Source organism: Sparus aurata, chromosome 13, assembly GCF_900880675.1.
Source record: "Sparus aurata chromosome 13, fSpaAur1.1, whole genome shotgun sequence".
In the NCBI taxonomy this organism is placed as follows: Eukaryota; Metazoa; Chordata; class Actinopteri; order Spariformes; family Sparidae; genus Sparus; species Sparus aurata.
This window is the reverse complement of record NC_044199.1, coordinates 2,688,628-2,706,013: the sequence shown is the minus strand read 5'-3', so window position 1 is coordinate 2,706,013 and position 17,386 is coordinate 2,688,628. Positions and strand designations below refer to the sequence as shown.

Here is a 17,386-nt window from a genome sequence, read left to right as displayed (position 1 = left end):
GGTTGGGGTTAAACAACTTGTTGCCAGGTGAAAAATATTTGCCCCTGCAGTAATCCAATGGAAGGCTCCAACCTGTTTGCGTACTTAAATCCAGTTGGTGAGTGTTTTTTGGCCGGGCAGTGTGTCTCTTGTGGAAAGATGTGTGGCCTTTCAAAGGTCAGAAGGGAATCATTCTGGAGATTCGGCCTAATCTCTACCCAACAGAGACACCGTTGAATAAGACAGCTTACTCTGATGTTGCCACCCATGCTTCCATCATCCACGCTGCAAAGGGACTAGGAGCCCTTAATCTGCTGAGATCAGACAGACTGGACTACTTAGAATCTCCACAACGCTCCACAAACATCTACAAATATTACACACCATTTATTCATCGGATGATCGTCTGGTCAATTTGTTTTGGTCGATCAGTTGTTGGACACGAGCAACACTGATGATAATCAGTGAAGAAAGATCCGTAGTTATAAACAGCCTGACTTCTTGGTTTAAACAGGTGCAGCTCACTTTTAGATCAGACTATTAATAGCAGCTCTAAAGCCTATTATTAAACACAACGCCGACATGCAGGACAGCTGAACTCGTCCCGCGACACATCTGGGACTTTTTAAACGACAGAAATCACAATAATCCCTCTCAGAGAAATTGGAAAAAGCCTAAACTTTTTGATTCCTGATTCGTTTTGAATTAAAAGAGACGTTATCGGTCAGTTTGTGGAGGTGCAGATGGGATTATCAGCCTGCTACTACCATCACAGCCATGTGGCGGCTGTGTGTGTTTGTAGGCCGGTGATTTAACTGGCTGGTATTATTAAACCCTTTGTAGTCCCAAAACAGATATCCGCTGATTGCTTAACTGGATTACGAAGCAGGCGACGGCACGAATAATGAGTCCGTTAAGCCTGAGTGATGCCCAGAGAGAGGCTGGGTGTATAAAAAGGGACATCAACTTTTGCAGGCTTCACTCTGCACTCACCCTGACACCCTGCTGAGCTTCCACCCCGCTGAAGGAGGTAAGACATCTTCATCTTCATCCTCATCTTCATGGATGGGTGTGGACGGAAAGATGGATGAATTTTGTGATGATGCTCATGATGAAATACAGCTGTTGCATGAACTTTCACCTGGAGAAAGATGCATGATTGTACTTTTCTTTAAGATATAATACACTGATCAGGAAAAACTAAGTTTAAAGTCTGTCTGTGGTTCTGCCGGATGTCCTCCAAATCAATGTCAGTGTCAAACAAAGATGTGTGATGAATATTTACCAGGCGAGTGACATTAAACACAGGAGACTTTGTGGAGCGATAGTGCATCAAATCTCCTGTTTGATCGATTAATCTGTAACGAGCATTCAGCATTAATTATCCTGAACTGAGCAACAGGAGCAACTCGACACTGTGCTGACTGTAAAATACAGCAAATCAGAAGGAAATATCAACATTTAAACATTAGAGGACTCGACAGTTTCAGCAAAGTGTTCACAAGAATCCAAAAAGAATTGCCGACTGAGTTTTCACTGTTATATGCCTCAACAATGAGCCAATCAGAGGAGAGGAACGCACCTGTGCTGCACCTGTCTGTGTTCCTGAAACACAGTCACCATCCGCATCAATACAATCAGGAGGACACGTGAGGAAAACAGATTATATTCACTCTGTCAGCGTGATGACAAGATGGTAACTAAATGTTGTAAAGTGTAAAGGGCCAGTTAGTCAAATTAAATAACTTAATTTATTGAATTTAATCTGATTAAATGTTGTTAAATGTTGCTAACTTGATATAAAGCTGAGGGGAACAAAAGCATAAAGTGTTAAACATAAAAGTAAAGCATTTTAGCTTCATATATTCAGACTTCTGTCATAAATATCACATCAATATCATTATTTAATTTATACAAACCGACTCAACAAGATTCGACCTTTTTCAGAAACTAATTTTAAACCTCGATGTATTGAAATGTTTAAAGTCGATGTTTTAGTTGTAATGTTTTTTATTGTAAGGATGTACGATCTTACATACATGTACTTTAAATTACATCTGATGTTCACATTTAAAGTTTCCTTACAACATATTTTTTAGTTTTATAGTGAAGGAAACAAAAGAGAAAAGAAAAAAGGGTCAAAGTACAAAACATTTTTTTTTCCCACAACTTTAGAACGAGCAGCCGAACCTGTGTAGCGTTCAGTCCTCAGACACCTCGTGTTGTAATGCTCTTAATGACGTTAACATTTAATAGATTTACTAAACCTTGTTCCAGTTTCATTCACACGCACCTTCAGAGCTTCAAAATACAGCTCAGGTCAATTTTTCCTCGTGAATATTTTGTAAATGTCCCATGTGAGTAAGACGGAGCAGCGACTGGTGCTTTAAACTCTCTGACGAGCAACAATTAAAGAATTGCAAACCTCTCTCTTGACCTTTGAGTAATAATCCTCATTAAAGATCTATTAGAGGGCCAGTGTTTGGATTTAGTGTCGCATTAAGTCCAGGAACTCTGCAGCAAGTAACTGAATGGGTTTGATCCATTTATCCACCCTTGAATAGCTTTGGTTCCGCGACATACTGTGACATAATGTTTGTGTGTGATCTCGTCCTATAAATCCGACCCAGAGTTTGGAGTGCGGTACATAGAATAAAGCAGAACAGATTATCTCAGGAGCCCCTCTGATGATGTCATCTCATCTCTAAAGATTAACCTCCAACTCCTCCGAAACTAAACAGAATTGTTGGAGGGTCACCGTCTTCATCTCAACATCTGACTGATGCTGTGACCTTCTCATTACACAAAGTCACTTCCTCTTTCTTTTCATCCAACAGAAAACTCCTCAAGATCCTCCAGAGATGGCAAAGTAAGTGTTACTATCCCTTTCTGTCTCTATATCCAAATGAAAGTTATATTTACTGGAAACACTGACACCTGTAATCTCTCGGTGTTTGTGGAGGACGCACTGGTTCAAATGTGCTCTCAGACGCTAACGCAGGTATTAAGCCGTTTGGGAAACGTGCCACACCATTTGTAGCTCTCTCACCTGGGCCAGCCTCTCAATCCGGGCAGAATGCGGCAAAGCTGCTCCACACTTAGCTGTTCCTAACTGGATAAAAGGGAATGAGGGATTACTGAACCTTCTGCTGCCTGCAAAGGAATGAGTCTAAAACGATCATCATTATTTTATCTGGATAATCCAGATAGTCACTCTGCCAGTGGACGCACTTTTATTGAGGTGTACAAGCTACTTACTGTGTTCGCTCGACTGCTACAAATCTGATGCAAATTTAGCTTTTCACGACACATTAACTGGTGAGAGACATTTTGGACACGAGCCTTCTAGTTCCATCATGTCAACAAAAGTCAGAAACTCACACCAAAACAATCTGGACGGATAAATAACATATAAAAGATGTGATTTTGATTGTTGGGGTGTACTGGAGTCGGTTTTCTTTAACATCAGGAGGTGCAAACTGATGAAATATGGGTCGATCAATTCAGCAAAAATGACGTTTCTCTTTGTTTGTTCACAGGGTTTTCAAGAAGACCAGTGGGAATGGAGGGGTGAGTCTACACTTGTTGATTCCTGCGGCTTTCTTCTCTTGTTTTAACGTTTTTTTTTAAAGACTCTTCAATTGAAAGGTTGAAAATAGACTCATCAACTGATGTTCCTCCCTTCTGTCTGACAGCTGACCCTCTACCTGGGGAAGAGAGACTATGTGGACCACATTGCCAGTGTGGATCAAGTTGGTACGTTCCTTCTTCAGTGTGTGTGTGTGTGTGTGTGTGTGTGTGTGTGTGTGCCAGGCTGGTAAATCTCACGTTGGCTGCTCTGTCACATTCACAGATGGTGTCGTAAAGCTGGACACGAAGGATTTTGGAGAGAGGAAAGGTAACGTCACACTGACTCTCCCTCCAGAAACAGATACTGGATGGTTAGCGATCAGCTAAATGCTAACGACTCTGCCGCTGTGTGTCGACAGTGTTTGTGCAGCTGGCATGTGCCTTCCGTTATGGTAGTGACGACCTGGATGTGATGGGCCTGTGCTTCAGGAAGGACATCTGGATCCAGCATGTCCAGATCTACCCCGAGAGCCACAAGCCCACCCTGAGCCCCATGCACGACACCCTGCTGAAGAAGGCTGGAGACAACACATATCCTTTCTCTTTCGAGGTACGGTAACACGTTCGGATGTTACTTTAAAGGGTTTAAGACCTCAGACTCTCAGATAAATGAGCGGTTTACTACTTTTACCGGATTTTTTGGGTATTTTCTCTAATTTAGCACTTAAAGGAACCTGTTTCCTATGAACTAAATAAAGTATGATACAGAAATGTCTGGATCTCACAAACTATCACAAGTTAAATCAAATGCTTGGTACCGCAGGATTAGGAACATCTTCACCTTCAATATAATTTGGTTTTAATCAGAAAACCAAATCCATGACACAGTCTGCTCAGCGCACACGAAGCAGAATAAAACAGCGTGTCGTCCTCAAATACACAAAAGTTGATTCTCATGAATATTTGAAGCCACAAACGGGGTGTTTGCTTAGAAAAGGTTCACAATGAACACGTCTGAACTCCGATATAAACTCCTTAAAACAGAGATGAAAATAACTCTCATGTTCAGCTGTAAATGTTCTTCTGCGTCTCTTTAGATTCCCAAAGATCTGCCGTGCTCAGTGTCTCTGCAGCCTGGACCGGACGACAAGGGGAAGGTAAACCAACACTTCTCCTCTCTGTATCTCTATATCTCTAATAGTTTCCTCTGTCGATTTTCACACGTGCTTGTTGTGAATTTTCAGGCTTGTGGCGTCGACTTCGAGATCAAAACGTACCTCGCCATGGACAAGTGCAGCCCTGACGAGAAGATTGATAAGAAGTGAGCGAGCTGTTCACCATTTATAACTGTCTGTCTTACTATTCTGCCCGACTAACATCTTCCCCATCTTCCTCTTCATCCGTCTCTTCTTCCTCCCTCTGTCTCGTTTTGCCCGACAGGGACACTGCTCGCCTCATCATCCGCAAAATCCAGTACGCTCCCTCTCAGGTGGGCGCCGGTCCCAAGGCTGAAATCTGCAAGAGCTTCATGATGTCCGACAAGCCTGTTCATCTAGAAGCTGCGATGGAGAAAGATGTACAGTAACCTTATCATTTTTCTAAAATGGCTCAGAAACATTGACTGCATTTCTCCTCTAACCTCTAACTGGTCTCATTTCTGACCACAGCTCTATTTCCACGGCGAAGCGATCCCCATCAAAATCAAAATCAACAACGAGAGCAACAAAACAGTCAAGAAATTCAAAATCACTGGTGGGCACCTCTAAACTCTTTCATATAGATTTAACACGACTGCTACTGAGAGCACGAGATGATTATTTTCTGTCTCGATCTCTCGCAGTGGACCAAACCACAGACATCGTCCTGTACAGCGCCGACAAATACACCAAGGCTGTTTACACCCAAGAGTTCGGGTACGTGGAACAAAGACATCCAGATCCGCCGCAAGCACATGCACACGCCGTATGATTGTGTTCACATTTATGTTTGTCTGTGTTTGATTTAGAGAGACGGTGGAGCCCAGCAGCACCTACGAGAACACTCTGTCCATCACGCCTGTGCTGGCTGACAACAAGGAGAAGCGAGGGCTGGCGTTGGACGGGCGGCTGAAGGACGAGGACACTAACTTGGCCTCCACCACTGTGTGAGTTCAAAGTGAAACTCATCTCTGGGGTTTGTGACGCTTTACATCCACGGGAGCTTCTCCTGCAATAAACCTTCTGATCAAATCCTCAACTTCCTGTCATTCCTCTTCTCCACAGGCTGCGGCAGGGTTTAGAAAAAGACGTGCTGGGAATCCTGGTTTCCTACAAAATTAAGATTAACCTCATGGTGGCCGGAGGAGGGTGAGTGTGAGCTGCTGCTGAGGCACTTCAGGCAAAAAGAAACTCAACTACGTGATTTTTAAAAGAGTTAAATCGACTAATGCTCCTAGTAAGCGTCAGGAAATGGAAAATAAATCCCTTTTAATCCTTACACAACACTTATTAACATGAACAAGATAACAAGATGTAGAAATGTTATTGTCAGATTATTTTTCAGAGCATTTTTCTTGGTTTGCATCTGGTAGCTGGAAAAATGCACTTAACTGTGTAATAGATAAGTTAGTTAAAATCATCAACGTTTAAGAAACTCAAGGTTTTGTTAATGTTCTTAAGCAGTGTTTAAATTGTCAACAAGTTTCTTAGGTGCTTATAAATGTCTTCTCACAATCACTGTGTGTAAATGCTATTAATAACACATATATCATAACATAATAAATAATAATAAGCTTTAATTATGTAGCTCCTTTTAGTTCCTTCAGAGTTTACGAGGTGTTTTGATAGACAAGTAAAAGCAGGAAACTCGAGGCAAGAAGGCAAAAATGTCAAACACAAAATGTCGATATGAGTAATTACACGTGAACAAAATGTAATTAATACAACTGACAAAATCACAGGATGAAATCAATAAAGGACCATCAGAATATAAACATCACATCAGAGGAATTACAAACAGATACAAAGATTAAGAACAGTAAAAGAAATAAAAGATTAAAGATAAGTTACAGAGTCTCATTATTATTATTATTATTGTTAATAATAAACTGAACTTCATGTAAAGTCTTAATATAAAACGATTGTTCCTCTTGTCTTCACGCAGCCTGCTGGGCGGCCTCACATCCAGGTGAGTGGGGTTTATTTTACTTCATATCTCGTCCCGTACAGCCAATCAGACGTGACCTCCGATCACCTGTTTCCTCTTCTGATTGGTTGGTTTGTTTTTCTCTGCAGTGATGTCACAGTGGAGCTGCCACTGCTGCTCATGCACCCCAAACCCACAGGTATTATTGATAACTCACACAAGCGAATATTGGATTTATCTGTACTTTATCCTCTTGATGCCAGTGAACGATTTTCTAATGATCTCACCTTCTTTCTTCCTTTCACATCAACCTGCCTCCCAATCTGAGCAGAGTAAAGACTGCATGTCAGCGTGAGTACGACATCATCTAGGAATCTTTTTATTGAGACTGGTTTGGAAGTTAGAGGTGGCATTTTTAAATTTGCAAAGAGGAATATTCTTATTGGGTGATGATGTTCAGACATTTTTAATGAATTAATTTGTGTTTTTATGTTCTTCTTTTACAGCGTCTTAAAAGAAAACTCCCCTGTAGTGAAGGTGAGGTTCACACACAGTTATTTAATATGTAAAGGTGCATATTAGTTTGTGTGTTATACGGGATAATGTGTTTGTATGTTTACGTTTTGTGTTTACTCATCTCCAGAGACGATGTTACGCTGGAGGTCGTGAAGAAAACCCGCAGAATGACAGAAAAGCAACAGGGGGAAGTGACACAAAACAGAGAAGAAGAAGGATGTGACTGGTGTTATGAAACCAAATAACAATAACTGAGTGATTTTCAACACACCAAGGAGACAGATCAGTATCATCAGTCCCCCTCACAGGCGTAATTGTTCTTGTTTTGGTTGGTTAGCTGTAGAGGAATTAAATATTTGGATTGCAAAATAGTTCCAACATTTAGAGACCAAAGACTTTTGTAGATCTACGTACACGTAATGTTCAAAATAAAGATCTTTTCACTTCACTTCCCGGATAGGAAATCACTTCTAAGCTGATATAAACCACGGTGCTTTGGATAACAGTGATGAACTCATGTTGAATGTTTTTTCTGTGATATCTATCAGACTGTGTTTATAACCCCCAAAAACAATAAAATGATTATAAAAACAGAACTACTGTTTATTTTTGTTGTGTTTTTAGCACATTGTACTGGGAGGAAAGATGTCTGTGTCAGCACTGAACACTTTCACCAACTATCATGCAGCAATTTGTTTAAATGTTAAACTAAAGAGGAAGTCTTTTTACGTTAAAATACAAAGTGCCAAAATGTAAACGTCCAGAGCCAATGTTCAACCACTCATAATCCAGAATATGCAGCTAATAATCGGTGGCGATCCTAGTTTGCATGAGGCATGCATGAGGCCCCGCTCCCATCCTGGGGTTCCGCCTTGCCTTGCTGCCCCCCGAGGTGTCCCGTCCGCCCCCCCAGGTGTTCCGCCTTGCTGCCCCGCCTCCGGAAGTGTTCTGCCACTCCGCTCCGCCCGGCCCCACCTCCTGAGGTGTTTCCCCTTGATGTCCCACCCCCTGAGGCGTTCCTCTGCTCCGCCCCACCTCCCGAGGTGTTCCACCTTGCCATCCAGCCTCCTGAGGCGTTCCGGCTTGACATCAGCCTTTTATGAGTTGTATTGACCCTTTAAAGGTATCTCAACAGGTACACAGGACTGGATTGGTTATAATCTGTTAAATGTAACCATCAACAGTGAAATCAAGTCATTTTGATGCAGAAACAACCTTTCAGTCACAAGGTAGGAGCTTCAATCACTTTTTGGCAGGTGGGACGAACACTTTGTGGCACCACGGCGTTCTCAACACACAGCAAACCTCCATCAGACACGCAGCTACGTCAAGATGGCGGCACTCGGCACAGACCAGAAAAACTGACGTAGTCAAAATGATTCCTACAAAAAGGAAGTATTGAAAATCTGGAAAAAAATAAAGTTCTTCAAAAAAAAAAGTCCGGTTTAATCATCATATTGTCAACCGTACAATCCAGTTTTGGAAAGGGGCTTTGAATGCTACATTAAAACAGAACAGTAGAATGATTTCAGTGAACAAAAGGTGAGATAAGAAGTTAAATGTGCACATTGAAAACAGTCTAAGATGCAGTGAAGATGCACAAGAAATGTTGATTTTAGATTTTTTACATAGTCAAGAGATACTCCTGAGAAGAAAACAAACTAATGTACTAAATATAAGAGCAATTCTTGTTTCCCTAAATGGAGAAAACCAGACGTCTGTTTACCACAAATGGCTGTTAGTCAATGTGGATTTAAAATTCACAAAGACATAGTTCTCAGTTTTTTTAATCAGTAGCTGCATTGTCATAACAATTAATGAATTTGAATATAGATGAATAAATAAACACATTTCTGAACATCGCATTACTTTGTGAATGTACAGTAACAAAACAGATTTACAGTAAAGTAGAAAATATGAGCTATGACTTTAAAGTCATTCAGAAATGGAAGTAGACTTTTTGAAAGTGAATATTATTTCTTGATGAGTTTAGTCCTTATATTTGTAAATATAATTTCATTATTTTTTGTTTGCCTTCTTTAGGTTATGTATTTTATTGCATGTATTATGAACATCCTTTGACTGCCACTGTGATGATGAAATTAAATCTGGAGACACTCCTGGATGCTGTGTTCCTCTGATGAAGCAGGTCATTTTGATCGGTGGCATGAAAAAAAAAGAAAGAGGAGAATATTTTAGTGACACACTGAACATTTGCAGCGATGATCAAACAGATTACAGAGAATAGAGACAATGTTTCATTTTACTTCTATGTAAAAGGCTGTTTGTTATGTGAGGAGGAAGACTTTGTCCAACAGGGGGCGGTGTTGTGTTGTAAAGGCTGCAAACTGTCGTAAAACCCCACAGAAGAAGAAGAAAACACTCGGCGGCTCTGACGTCATCACGTACAACGTGTAGCACTGAAGCAACATGGACCTGAATGGAGGTTTGTGAACTTACTATCTGATACAGAAGCTAACTTTGACATTTCTCACATTAACCTACACTGTTTATTAATAACTAGTGTGGCGCGTGTGTAGGTGAAGACTCCCGCGTGTAACTGTGTTGTTTACAAAGAAATGTCGTCACCAACGTATTGATAACCGCTAGCTGACGTTAGCCGGATCGATTAGCTAGCTAGCTTAACATCATTTCCTAGCAGAGCACTGCGGCAATGCTAATCACATTTAAATTCAACACAAGCGCTGACCAAAGTTCGGTGAATATCCTCTAATGAGTGAAAACGTCTAATAGAATATAATTAATAAATGTAAGCAGTATTTTAATAGATGTAAACAACGTAAACACACGTTACAGCGATGCTAATGATGTTTATAAGCAGTGTCACAGCAAAGCGCTGAATCCTGTGATGATAGCAGTGAATGTGTCGGTGCAGCTCAGTTACATTAAACCAGCATTTCGGTACCGAACAGATGACGAGGACTTTGAGTGGGAGCCTCCGACAGAGGCAGAGATGAAGGTGATCCAGGCTCGCAGGGAGCGACAAGACAAAATCAGCAAGCTGATGGGAGACTACCTGCTGAAAGGATACAAGATGCTGGGAGAGTGCTGTGATGTGTGTGGGGTGAGTCAAGGGCCTCTTCACGGTGTGTCTGTGGGGGTGACAGGTCCTTTAATCAAGTAGGAAAGGGGGCAAGTATTCATCAAGGGAGATTTTATAGAAATTAATATAAATATTTAGGTTCAGTAATGGGTGAAAAGCTGGGGTGTGATCTGTAGGATACCACGGCCTGGTATTTGAACAAGAACAAACACAGTCAGTTTTGATAATATGTCTACAAATAACACAGTATGTCGGCATGCTTTGTGAGACCAGAGTGGAACAGAAAGGATGTGCAAACACCCTCTCCATGGTGAGCTCTTACCATCAGGAGGATTAATCATCATTTATACAAACCAGTAAAAACTCTATTAAACACGTCCTGGTGATGTCAGGTGTGTGTCACTTGCATCAAGGTTTATTTCTATTCTTTACTGTTGGTGATGGTTTGAAGCCCTTTATTGTTAAACGTCTGGCTTTGATTGTAAATGTCGTAATGTTGGACGATTGAACCTTTTGACACTTCCTACAGACACAAATAATTTCCTGAAGGATGATAAACAAAACTAACGAAGTTATTTGTTTGTTTTCAGACAATTCTTCTCCAGGACAAACAGCATAAAAACTACTGTGTGTCATGTCAGGAGCTGGACTCTGATGTTGACAAGGACAACCCTGGTACACACTGACACTCACACGTTTAATGCACATGAGTGATAAATGCTCGAGATGTCTTGTATCTTCTGTTCCATCCTCACACATTTCATTTCCTACCTTGAGCTGTTTTGATACATTTAATTAGTGTGTTCACATGTCTTCCTTTCTTCCTTCTCCGCTCCTCTCAGCTCTGAATGCCCAGGCAGCGTTGTCCCAGGTGAGAGAGAGGCAGCTTGCGGCCCAGTCCCCTGCACCGTCCCAGGCCCAAGAACTCAATGGAGGTCCCGGCAGCAGCCAGCCAAACGTGTCAGTACCCAGACCAGAGCACTGTGAGGGGGCTGCTGCGGGAGGAAGAGGCCTCCTACCTCCACTCGCTGTCCTACCTCCACCCGCGGCCCCGTCTCCATCAGTTCCTGCCACCACCACAACCCCAGCTCCTGCTCGTCCTCCAGTTCCTCCGCAGAGCGCTGCCATCCAGCCTGTGGTGCAAGAGGCAGAGGAAGCTGTGCTAGCCAAACTTCGCTGGGCCACTAACCAGCTACAGAGTTCGGCCTCGCTGGAGGCGAGTATCCGGCTCTGCAGCCTCATCACCAGCTGTGCCAGCTCACTGCGCAGCCTCAAGGAGCTCAGCCAGTAAAAGGTTGAAACTATGGATTGATGGGAGTGCTGTTTCTACTCGCGTCTGTCCTGGAATACTGACTCTGGTTCGCTCTCGCTGACTGACAGAATCCTTGCATAGAGCTGAAGTCAGATTTGGTCAAGAAATGCACTTGGAAAAAGGATTTAAAATGTCAAAGGTTGCTCTTCAGGTGGCAGAAATATCATGTTACGACTGTTTTTGGCAATTTGTTAGCTATGATGATAAGAACATAACATTTATCAACGCACATTCATCATTGGTACTCATTTAAAACCATCTGGCCAATAAAAGAGAAATCTATCTACTTTATAAAGTATCAGAATCCATATTTCCATATTTAATTGGCTGCTAACCAGACCTCTGGGAAAATGACATTTGTTCTCTGATTGGTTGTTGCGTAGCATCGAGACGCGGTGTTGTAGATCACAAACATTAAACTAAAGATAAATCCTGCGCTGATACATGACGTACTACTAAACTGCAAGTCACCAATCGAACCGTTTGGTAAATGATTGAACACACACACTTCTGTGTTCCGACCCTCACTGGTGTATTTTACTACTTTACTTTTCAGCCTGATTTCTCTTGTTTTCTGACCAGCTGGTTATGCAAAGATTGTCATTGTTCGTTGGCAGTTCTGAGGTTTTTATTGTAAATATATTAGACACATGATGGTCGCGTGATTCAGTGAGACAGGATTCGTATGACTCTTTATTCATTCAAAGACATCTAGAGCAAAACAAACTGTGCACTGTACATCGATAGACGGCAGATTAGATGAAAGCCAGCTTCAGTGTTTGTTCGAGGCAGTTAAGAGTTTTCTAATTTTGTACCTGAATAAAGTCTTAGTGTGTTCAGGAGCGCTGCAGTTTGTTGTTTTCCACAAGAGGTCGCCAAATGCAAAAACAAAGCATCAAGTTTAACTGGGAAAACGCTGTAATTAAAACAAGCACCAATAAAACAAGTGAACTGCATTTCTGTTCAGAATGTGTCCTGTGAGTTACAGTTTCACCTGCAGCCACACCTCAACACCACACTTCTAATATTGATGCATTTGTTTAAGGTGCATGTATCTGCCTGTCTGTCCAATCACAGCTCATTATAATAACCAGTAATCTGTGTTTTAAGATGTTCTGAGAATCTGCTTAAATTCTGACTGCTAAGTAAGTCTGATCTCAAGTAATTTGACTAAAAAACAACATGTCTTTACTTATTTCAACTTATTTACTTTATGTATATTTATGTTCCTACACTGGCAGTTAATGTCACTTATTTAAAGTCTGTCTCATCTTAAATCCAGCACATCTTTCTTGTATATAAAGAGGTTTGTGCAGTTCTTGAGGAGCCCGGCGGTCTTGCTTCGCCCCCCTGACAGCCTCCTCTCTCCCCGCAGGCTGTGTCGGGGCGGGGCGCGGTCCCGCCGGGCGGAGCGGCGCGGGGCGGTGCGGGGCGGGGGGCTGTCGGTGAACTCTCCCACACAAAGAGAGGAAACAAAACAAAGGCAGGAAGTCTGACAGCAGCGCAGGACTGACTGCCGCTGCAGCAGCTCTCATCCACAGACCCGAGGAGCTTACTGACCCTCTCTTGTCTTAGTAAAGCTTCTCCAAGAGTCTGGACCGGCTGAGTTCTGCTGCAGTCAGACGAATCAGCACCTTTGGGTGATGGTGAGAAGCGCGTGACGCACCGGACTCCCTCGCGTCTCCTTCAGCGGCTCGGTGGTGATGAACGGGGGTCGGTGCGGCGCGGCGGAGCGTCCGGTGGGCGGTGTCCTGTCGGCGGAGGGGCTGCCGCCGCTGCCCAAAGGCCTGAGCGGCATCCTGAACTCCAGCGGCGGATCGTGGCGGGACATCGAGAGGGTGCACAGCACGAGAGCGCGCATCCAGGCCGACATCAGCCGGGGCGGCGGGGACGCGCCGCGCGGGCACAGCAAGCCGTGCGGACTGGACGCGGCGCTGGCGCTGCTGCGGAAAGAGATGGTAACAACCTGACTGTGTGTGTAGGTGTGTGTGTAGGTGTATGTGTGTGTCTGTCTGTCTGTCTGTGTGTGTGTGTGTGGCTGACTGACAGTTAGACACAAACTGAGCTTGGTTAAAATAATTATGAGATACAAAATCAAAAGTGTGAGAGTGAAAATATGCATAAATAAGTCATAAAAACTAAATAACAAAAGGCAAAACTATGAGAAATGGTCAAAATGAGGTAATAAAAAGTCAACATTGTGAGATGAGACTTCGTCCCTATGAGATAAAGTCATAATTATGTGATAAAAGTCAAACTTGGAGACACAAAATACATAAACATGAAATAAATGTCACAATTTTGACAAACAGAAGACATAATTATGAGATAAAAAGTCAACATTGTGAGATGAGACTTATACTTACGAGTATATTATATGTTATGAGGCACAAAAGCCATAAAATTGAGAGCAAAGTTATAAATGTGTTCTAAAATTCAAAGTGACGACATACAACTGACGTAATTATACGATTAAATTCAGATTTATGAGGCACAAAAGTCACAAATTTGAAATAAAAGTCACAATTTTGACATACAGAAGACATAATGCAATAAAATTCTAAATTGTTTTTATTCCTTTCTATCTTTCTGTCACTGCCAGTTAAAGACAAACTGAGCTTTAATAATAATAATTATGAGATAAAAAGTAGAAAGTGTGAGATTGAAAATATGCATAAAAAAGTCATAAATATTAAATAATAAAAGCCAAAAATATGAGTTAAAAAGTCGAAATGAGGTCATGAAAAGTCAACACTGTGAGATGAGACTCATACTTATGAGTGTATTATAAGTTATGAGGCACCAAAGTCATAAATATGAGTTAAAAGTCACAGTTATGACGAACAGAAGACATAAAACTCAATTGTTTTTTTTTATTTCTGTCTCTATATTATAACTTCTTATCTTTTACCTTTTTTAAATGACGCTCAGCCTCTCGTGTTTTTCTGTGGGCTTCCTCACAGAACAGCACAGTTCGCTGCTCTGCAAAGAAAAGTTGTGCGACTGCCATTTCGTGTCTCTGAACAAACCTGTATTTAAACAACTATTTACTCAAAGTCCACTTGCAAGTGTTTTTCCACCACATCAGAAGTGTTCCGGTGTCACAGCCGTGGATCAGCAGTCATGACGTGACCTCAGATTATTAACGCTCACACTGAAGTTTCCTCGCCGGTTGTCTGATCCTGGACGTTTTGTGTTGTTGTGCACCAGGTCGGTCTGCGGCAGCTCGACATGTCTCTGCTGTGCCAGCTGTGGTCTCTCCGCGAGGCCATCCAGGAGTACAAGGGCTCCACGCTGCTGTCTGACGCCTCCTTCACCGCTGATAATGGATACTCTGAGGAGGAGGATGAAGCAGAGGAGGATGAAGCAGAAGAGGAAGAGGAGGAGGAGGAGTCGGGAGTTGTCTCACAGCCTTCTTCCTCCTCTTCGTCCTTGTCTCTGCCTCCACCCGGCGGTAACTCCAGGGACCAGTGGATCAAGGACTCCTTTCAGATTCCCTAATAAAGACGCACGACGTCTCACGCACGTCGCGCTGTATTTAACTTTATCCACATTCTTTTGACATTTCTGTCAAACAACAATGACTTTCTCTGTTTTCACTGCTGCTGGAGGTGTCTGACATCACACACGTGGCCTTTGTGTTGTGACATACTTGTGCGCTTGTTGTGTTTGGCTGCACTGCATCTTAACATCAGGTTTGATATTCAGCTTCAGCCGTCTGATAAGACGAAGGAGCCTGAAGTGTTTTAAAACTCTGGATTCACTGAGACAGATTGTAGTTTTTACTCTCTGTTGTTCCACTTGTTGTTGTTTTGTCACGATTGGTTTGTCATGTGAAGTTTCAGGGTTTTCTGTCCAAACAGGGTCAAAAACTGAGTCTGACAAGGCAAAATTATTATCAGTGATGCTAAAGATTAAAAGAGTAAAGTGTTTTGAAGCCCCGCCCCATAGTTTATCAAATGAAAGCAGATCAATAGCTCTGATATCAGGCTGTTGTCTTTCTGATTAACTCACTCTACCTGCTAAATTTGCATTTTACATCATCTGCTGATGGTAAAATCGATTAAAACAGAGACATAAATCCAGACTGAAGCGAGTGACACCAGATCTTATCAGCTCTCTGCTCTTGATTGCATAATCTACATGCTGCTACATGCTGCTACATGCCGCTACATGCTGCTCGGCATTAAAGTTAAACGGTTGAAGTGTTTCAGAGGAATATTGTGACATCTCTGACTACAGTGTGGGATGAAACCAGCTCTCAGATTCTGCACACTGTTTTTTGTAAACTGAATAAGATGATTTTTCTTATCATGTTGTTTTCTCAGACGTTCAGCTCTGAACTGAAGAACATATAAACTGTGTCGTCGTTAATTCTACGAGCGTCTGACGATTTCTTCTGATTAAATATGAGGAAAGAATATTTTCAAAGTGTTGTTTGGTCGTTATTCTGTCGAACCAGAGCCCCAGTAAATCTCAACAACTTGACTTTTCCCATTGAAAACAAAACCAATCCAAAACAACCAACCGGAAAAAAAAACAAACAAACAAATGATCAACCCAACAAACAAACACACAACAAGACAATTGTTTGGTTGTTTGTTTGTTTGTTTAGTTGATTGGTTTATTGTGTGTTTGTTTGGTTGATTGTTTGTTTGTTTAGTTGATTGGTTTATTGTGTGTTTGTTTGTTGGTTATTTGGTTTGTTTGTTTCTTTTGTTAACAAGAAAACCAACCAACCAAACACAACAAACCAAGTAAACAACCAAGCAAACAAACAATCAACCAACAAAACAAACATACAAACACACAACATACGAGCTAAAGTTGTTTAGTTGGTTTGTTGTGTGTTTGGTTTGGCAACCAATCAATGAGCTAGCTAACAAACCAACTAACAAAAAGATTAATCAATAAACTAACCAACAGATGGACGCGGGTGGTGGAGGTAGAAACACTGAACAGCCTTTAACTTTTCACCAATAAGGAGATTTTTTCAGTATTTTGTATCTGTGTCTACAAAATAAAACAACTTATTATTGCAGTATTAATCACTTTACAGTGAATTTCTAACTTTGAATCTCTGTTTTGTTTTTATGACACTACAGTTACGACTGTACGAGGTTTCTCTAGGCAAGGCAAGTTTATTTGTATAACACAATTCAGACACAAGGCAACTCAAAGTGACTCTGACTCTGGGGACTGAAAGCAGACCGGTACCTGACGATCTCAGAGGTCTGGATGGTTCATATTTATTCTTCATTTATTCTTTGACAGACAGGAAGCCAGTGTAAAGATCTAAGAACTGGAGTGATGTGATCTATTTTTTTGGCTCTTGCTAGGACTCGAGCAGCAGCGTTCTGAATCAGCCGCAGCTGTCTGATGGAGTTCTTCTCTAACAGAAGTGTCGCTGTCCGCCCAGAGGAAACAGTTCAATCCTTCATTGAATCTCTAGACAAACTTCATTACAGTTCTCTCCACAGTGAATTAGTTTGGTGAATCCTGTGAATGACAACAGTGTTTTTACCACAGACACACTCAGTCAGATGTCTGTATTTGAATTAACATTAATCAGGGGTGATATATCCACTAATGACCAACAGAGGACAGACTGTCTCTGGTAAAGAGAACGACTCTGAGGTCACGACGAGTCATCAGAGTGAGGAGAAGCTGAAGGGGAGCGACGTCTCCTGCTGTTGTCTATTTATAATCAACATGTGTTGTGGTTATTGTTAGAAGCCTGTCTGTCTCTCTGCATGTCTGTCTCTCTGTGCATCTGCTGTCGCCCTCACAACACCTGTTTCTGTGGTGGCGATCATCACCTG

General features: G+C 41.9%; 3 protein-coding genes across 4 annotated transcripts; all 3 read left to right on the top strand.

Annotated features, from left to right (window-relative positions):
* The first annotated feature begins 906 nt into the window (after positions 1-906).
* On the top strand, positions 907-7,784 carry arr3a (arrestin 3a, retinal (X-arrestin)). 2 transcript variants are annotated; one of them, XR_003986498.1, is made up of 18 exons: positions 907-1,009; positions 2,817-2,848; positions 3,519-3,549; positions 3,675-3,735; positions 3,833-3,877; positions 3,969-4,159; positions 4,647-4,706; positions 4,794-4,870; positions 4,990-5,125; positions 5,217-5,301; positions 5,390-5,462; positions 5,555-5,692; positions 5,811-5,894; positions 6,691-6,714; positions 6,822-6,871; positions 7,004-7,023; positions 7,164-7,209; positions 7,316-7,784. XR_003986498.1 is itself a non-coding variant. In XM_030438594.1 (18 exons), exons 2-16 carry the CDS (start codon positions 2,841-2,843, stop codon positions 7,006-7,008), a joined length of 1,068 nt encoding a protein of 355 aa, XP_030294454.1. In that variant the 5' UTR covers positions 907-1,009; positions 2,817-2,840; the 3' UTR covers positions 7,009-7,023; positions 7,179-7,209; positions 7,316-7,784. The 2 variants fall into 2 exon arrangements, 1 of the variants encoding a protein (XP_030294454.1); XM_030438594.1 differs by having other exon boundaries at positions 7,179-7,209.
* A 1,770-nt stretch (positions 7,785-9,554) lies between these two features.
* On the top strand, positions 9,555-12,520 carry znrd2 (zinc ribbon domain containing 2). The gene is made up of 4 exons (XM_030438641.1): positions 9,555-9,634; positions 10,122-10,273; positions 10,843-10,927; positions 11,095-12,520. The coding sequence occupies exons 1-4, from the start codon at positions 9,619-9,621 to the stop codon at positions 11,541-11,543; spliced, it is 702 nt and encodes a 233-aa protein (XP_030294501.1). The 5' UTR covers positions 9,555-9,618; the 3' UTR covers positions 11,544-12,520.
* Positions 12,521-12,987: 467 nt separating this feature from the next.
* fam89b (family with sequence similarity 89 member B) lies at positions 12,988-15,990 on the top strand. Its single transcript, XM_030438642.1, has 2 exons — positions 12,988-13,522; positions 14,775-15,990. The coding sequence occupies exons 1-2, from the start codon at positions 13,268-13,270 to the stop codon at positions 15,063-15,065; spliced, it is 546 nt and encodes a 181-aa protein (XP_030294502.1). The 5' UTR covers positions 12,988-13,267; the 3' UTR covers positions 15,066-15,990.
* The last annotated feature ends 1,396 nt before the right edge of the window (positions 15,991-17,386 follow it).

Excerpts from the sequence above, each read along its gene's own strand:
- fam89b (XM_030438642.1), top strand. The coding sequence starts at position 13,268 with ATGAACGGGGGTCGGTGCGGCGCGGCGGAGCGTCCGGTGGGCGGTGTC. Across the intron at positions 13,523-14,774 it reads CGCTGCTGCGGAAAGAGATG|GTCGGTCTGCGGCAGCTCGA; the intron begins GTAACAACCTGA and ends GTTGTGCACCAG.
- znrd2 (XM_030438641.1), top strand. Across the intron at positions 10,274-10,842 it reads AGTGCTGTGATGTGTGTGGG|ACAATTCTTCTCCAGGACAA; the intron begins GTGAGTCAAGGG and ends GTTTGTTTTCAG. Across the intron at positions 10,928-11,094 it reads TGTTGACAAGGACAACCCTG|CTCTGAATGCCCAGGCAGCG; the intron begins GTACACACTGAC and ends CGCTCCTCTCAG.
- arr3a (XM_030438594.1), top strand. Across the intron at positions 3,878-3,968 it reads GGATTTTGGAGAGAGGAAAG|TGTTTGTGCAGCTGGCATGT; the intron begins GTAACGTCACAC and ends GTGTGTCGACAG. Across the intron at positions 6,715-6,821 it reads CTGGGCGGCCTCACATCCAG|TGATGTCACAGTGGAGCTGC; the intron begins GTGAGTGGGGTT and ends TTTTCTCTGCAG.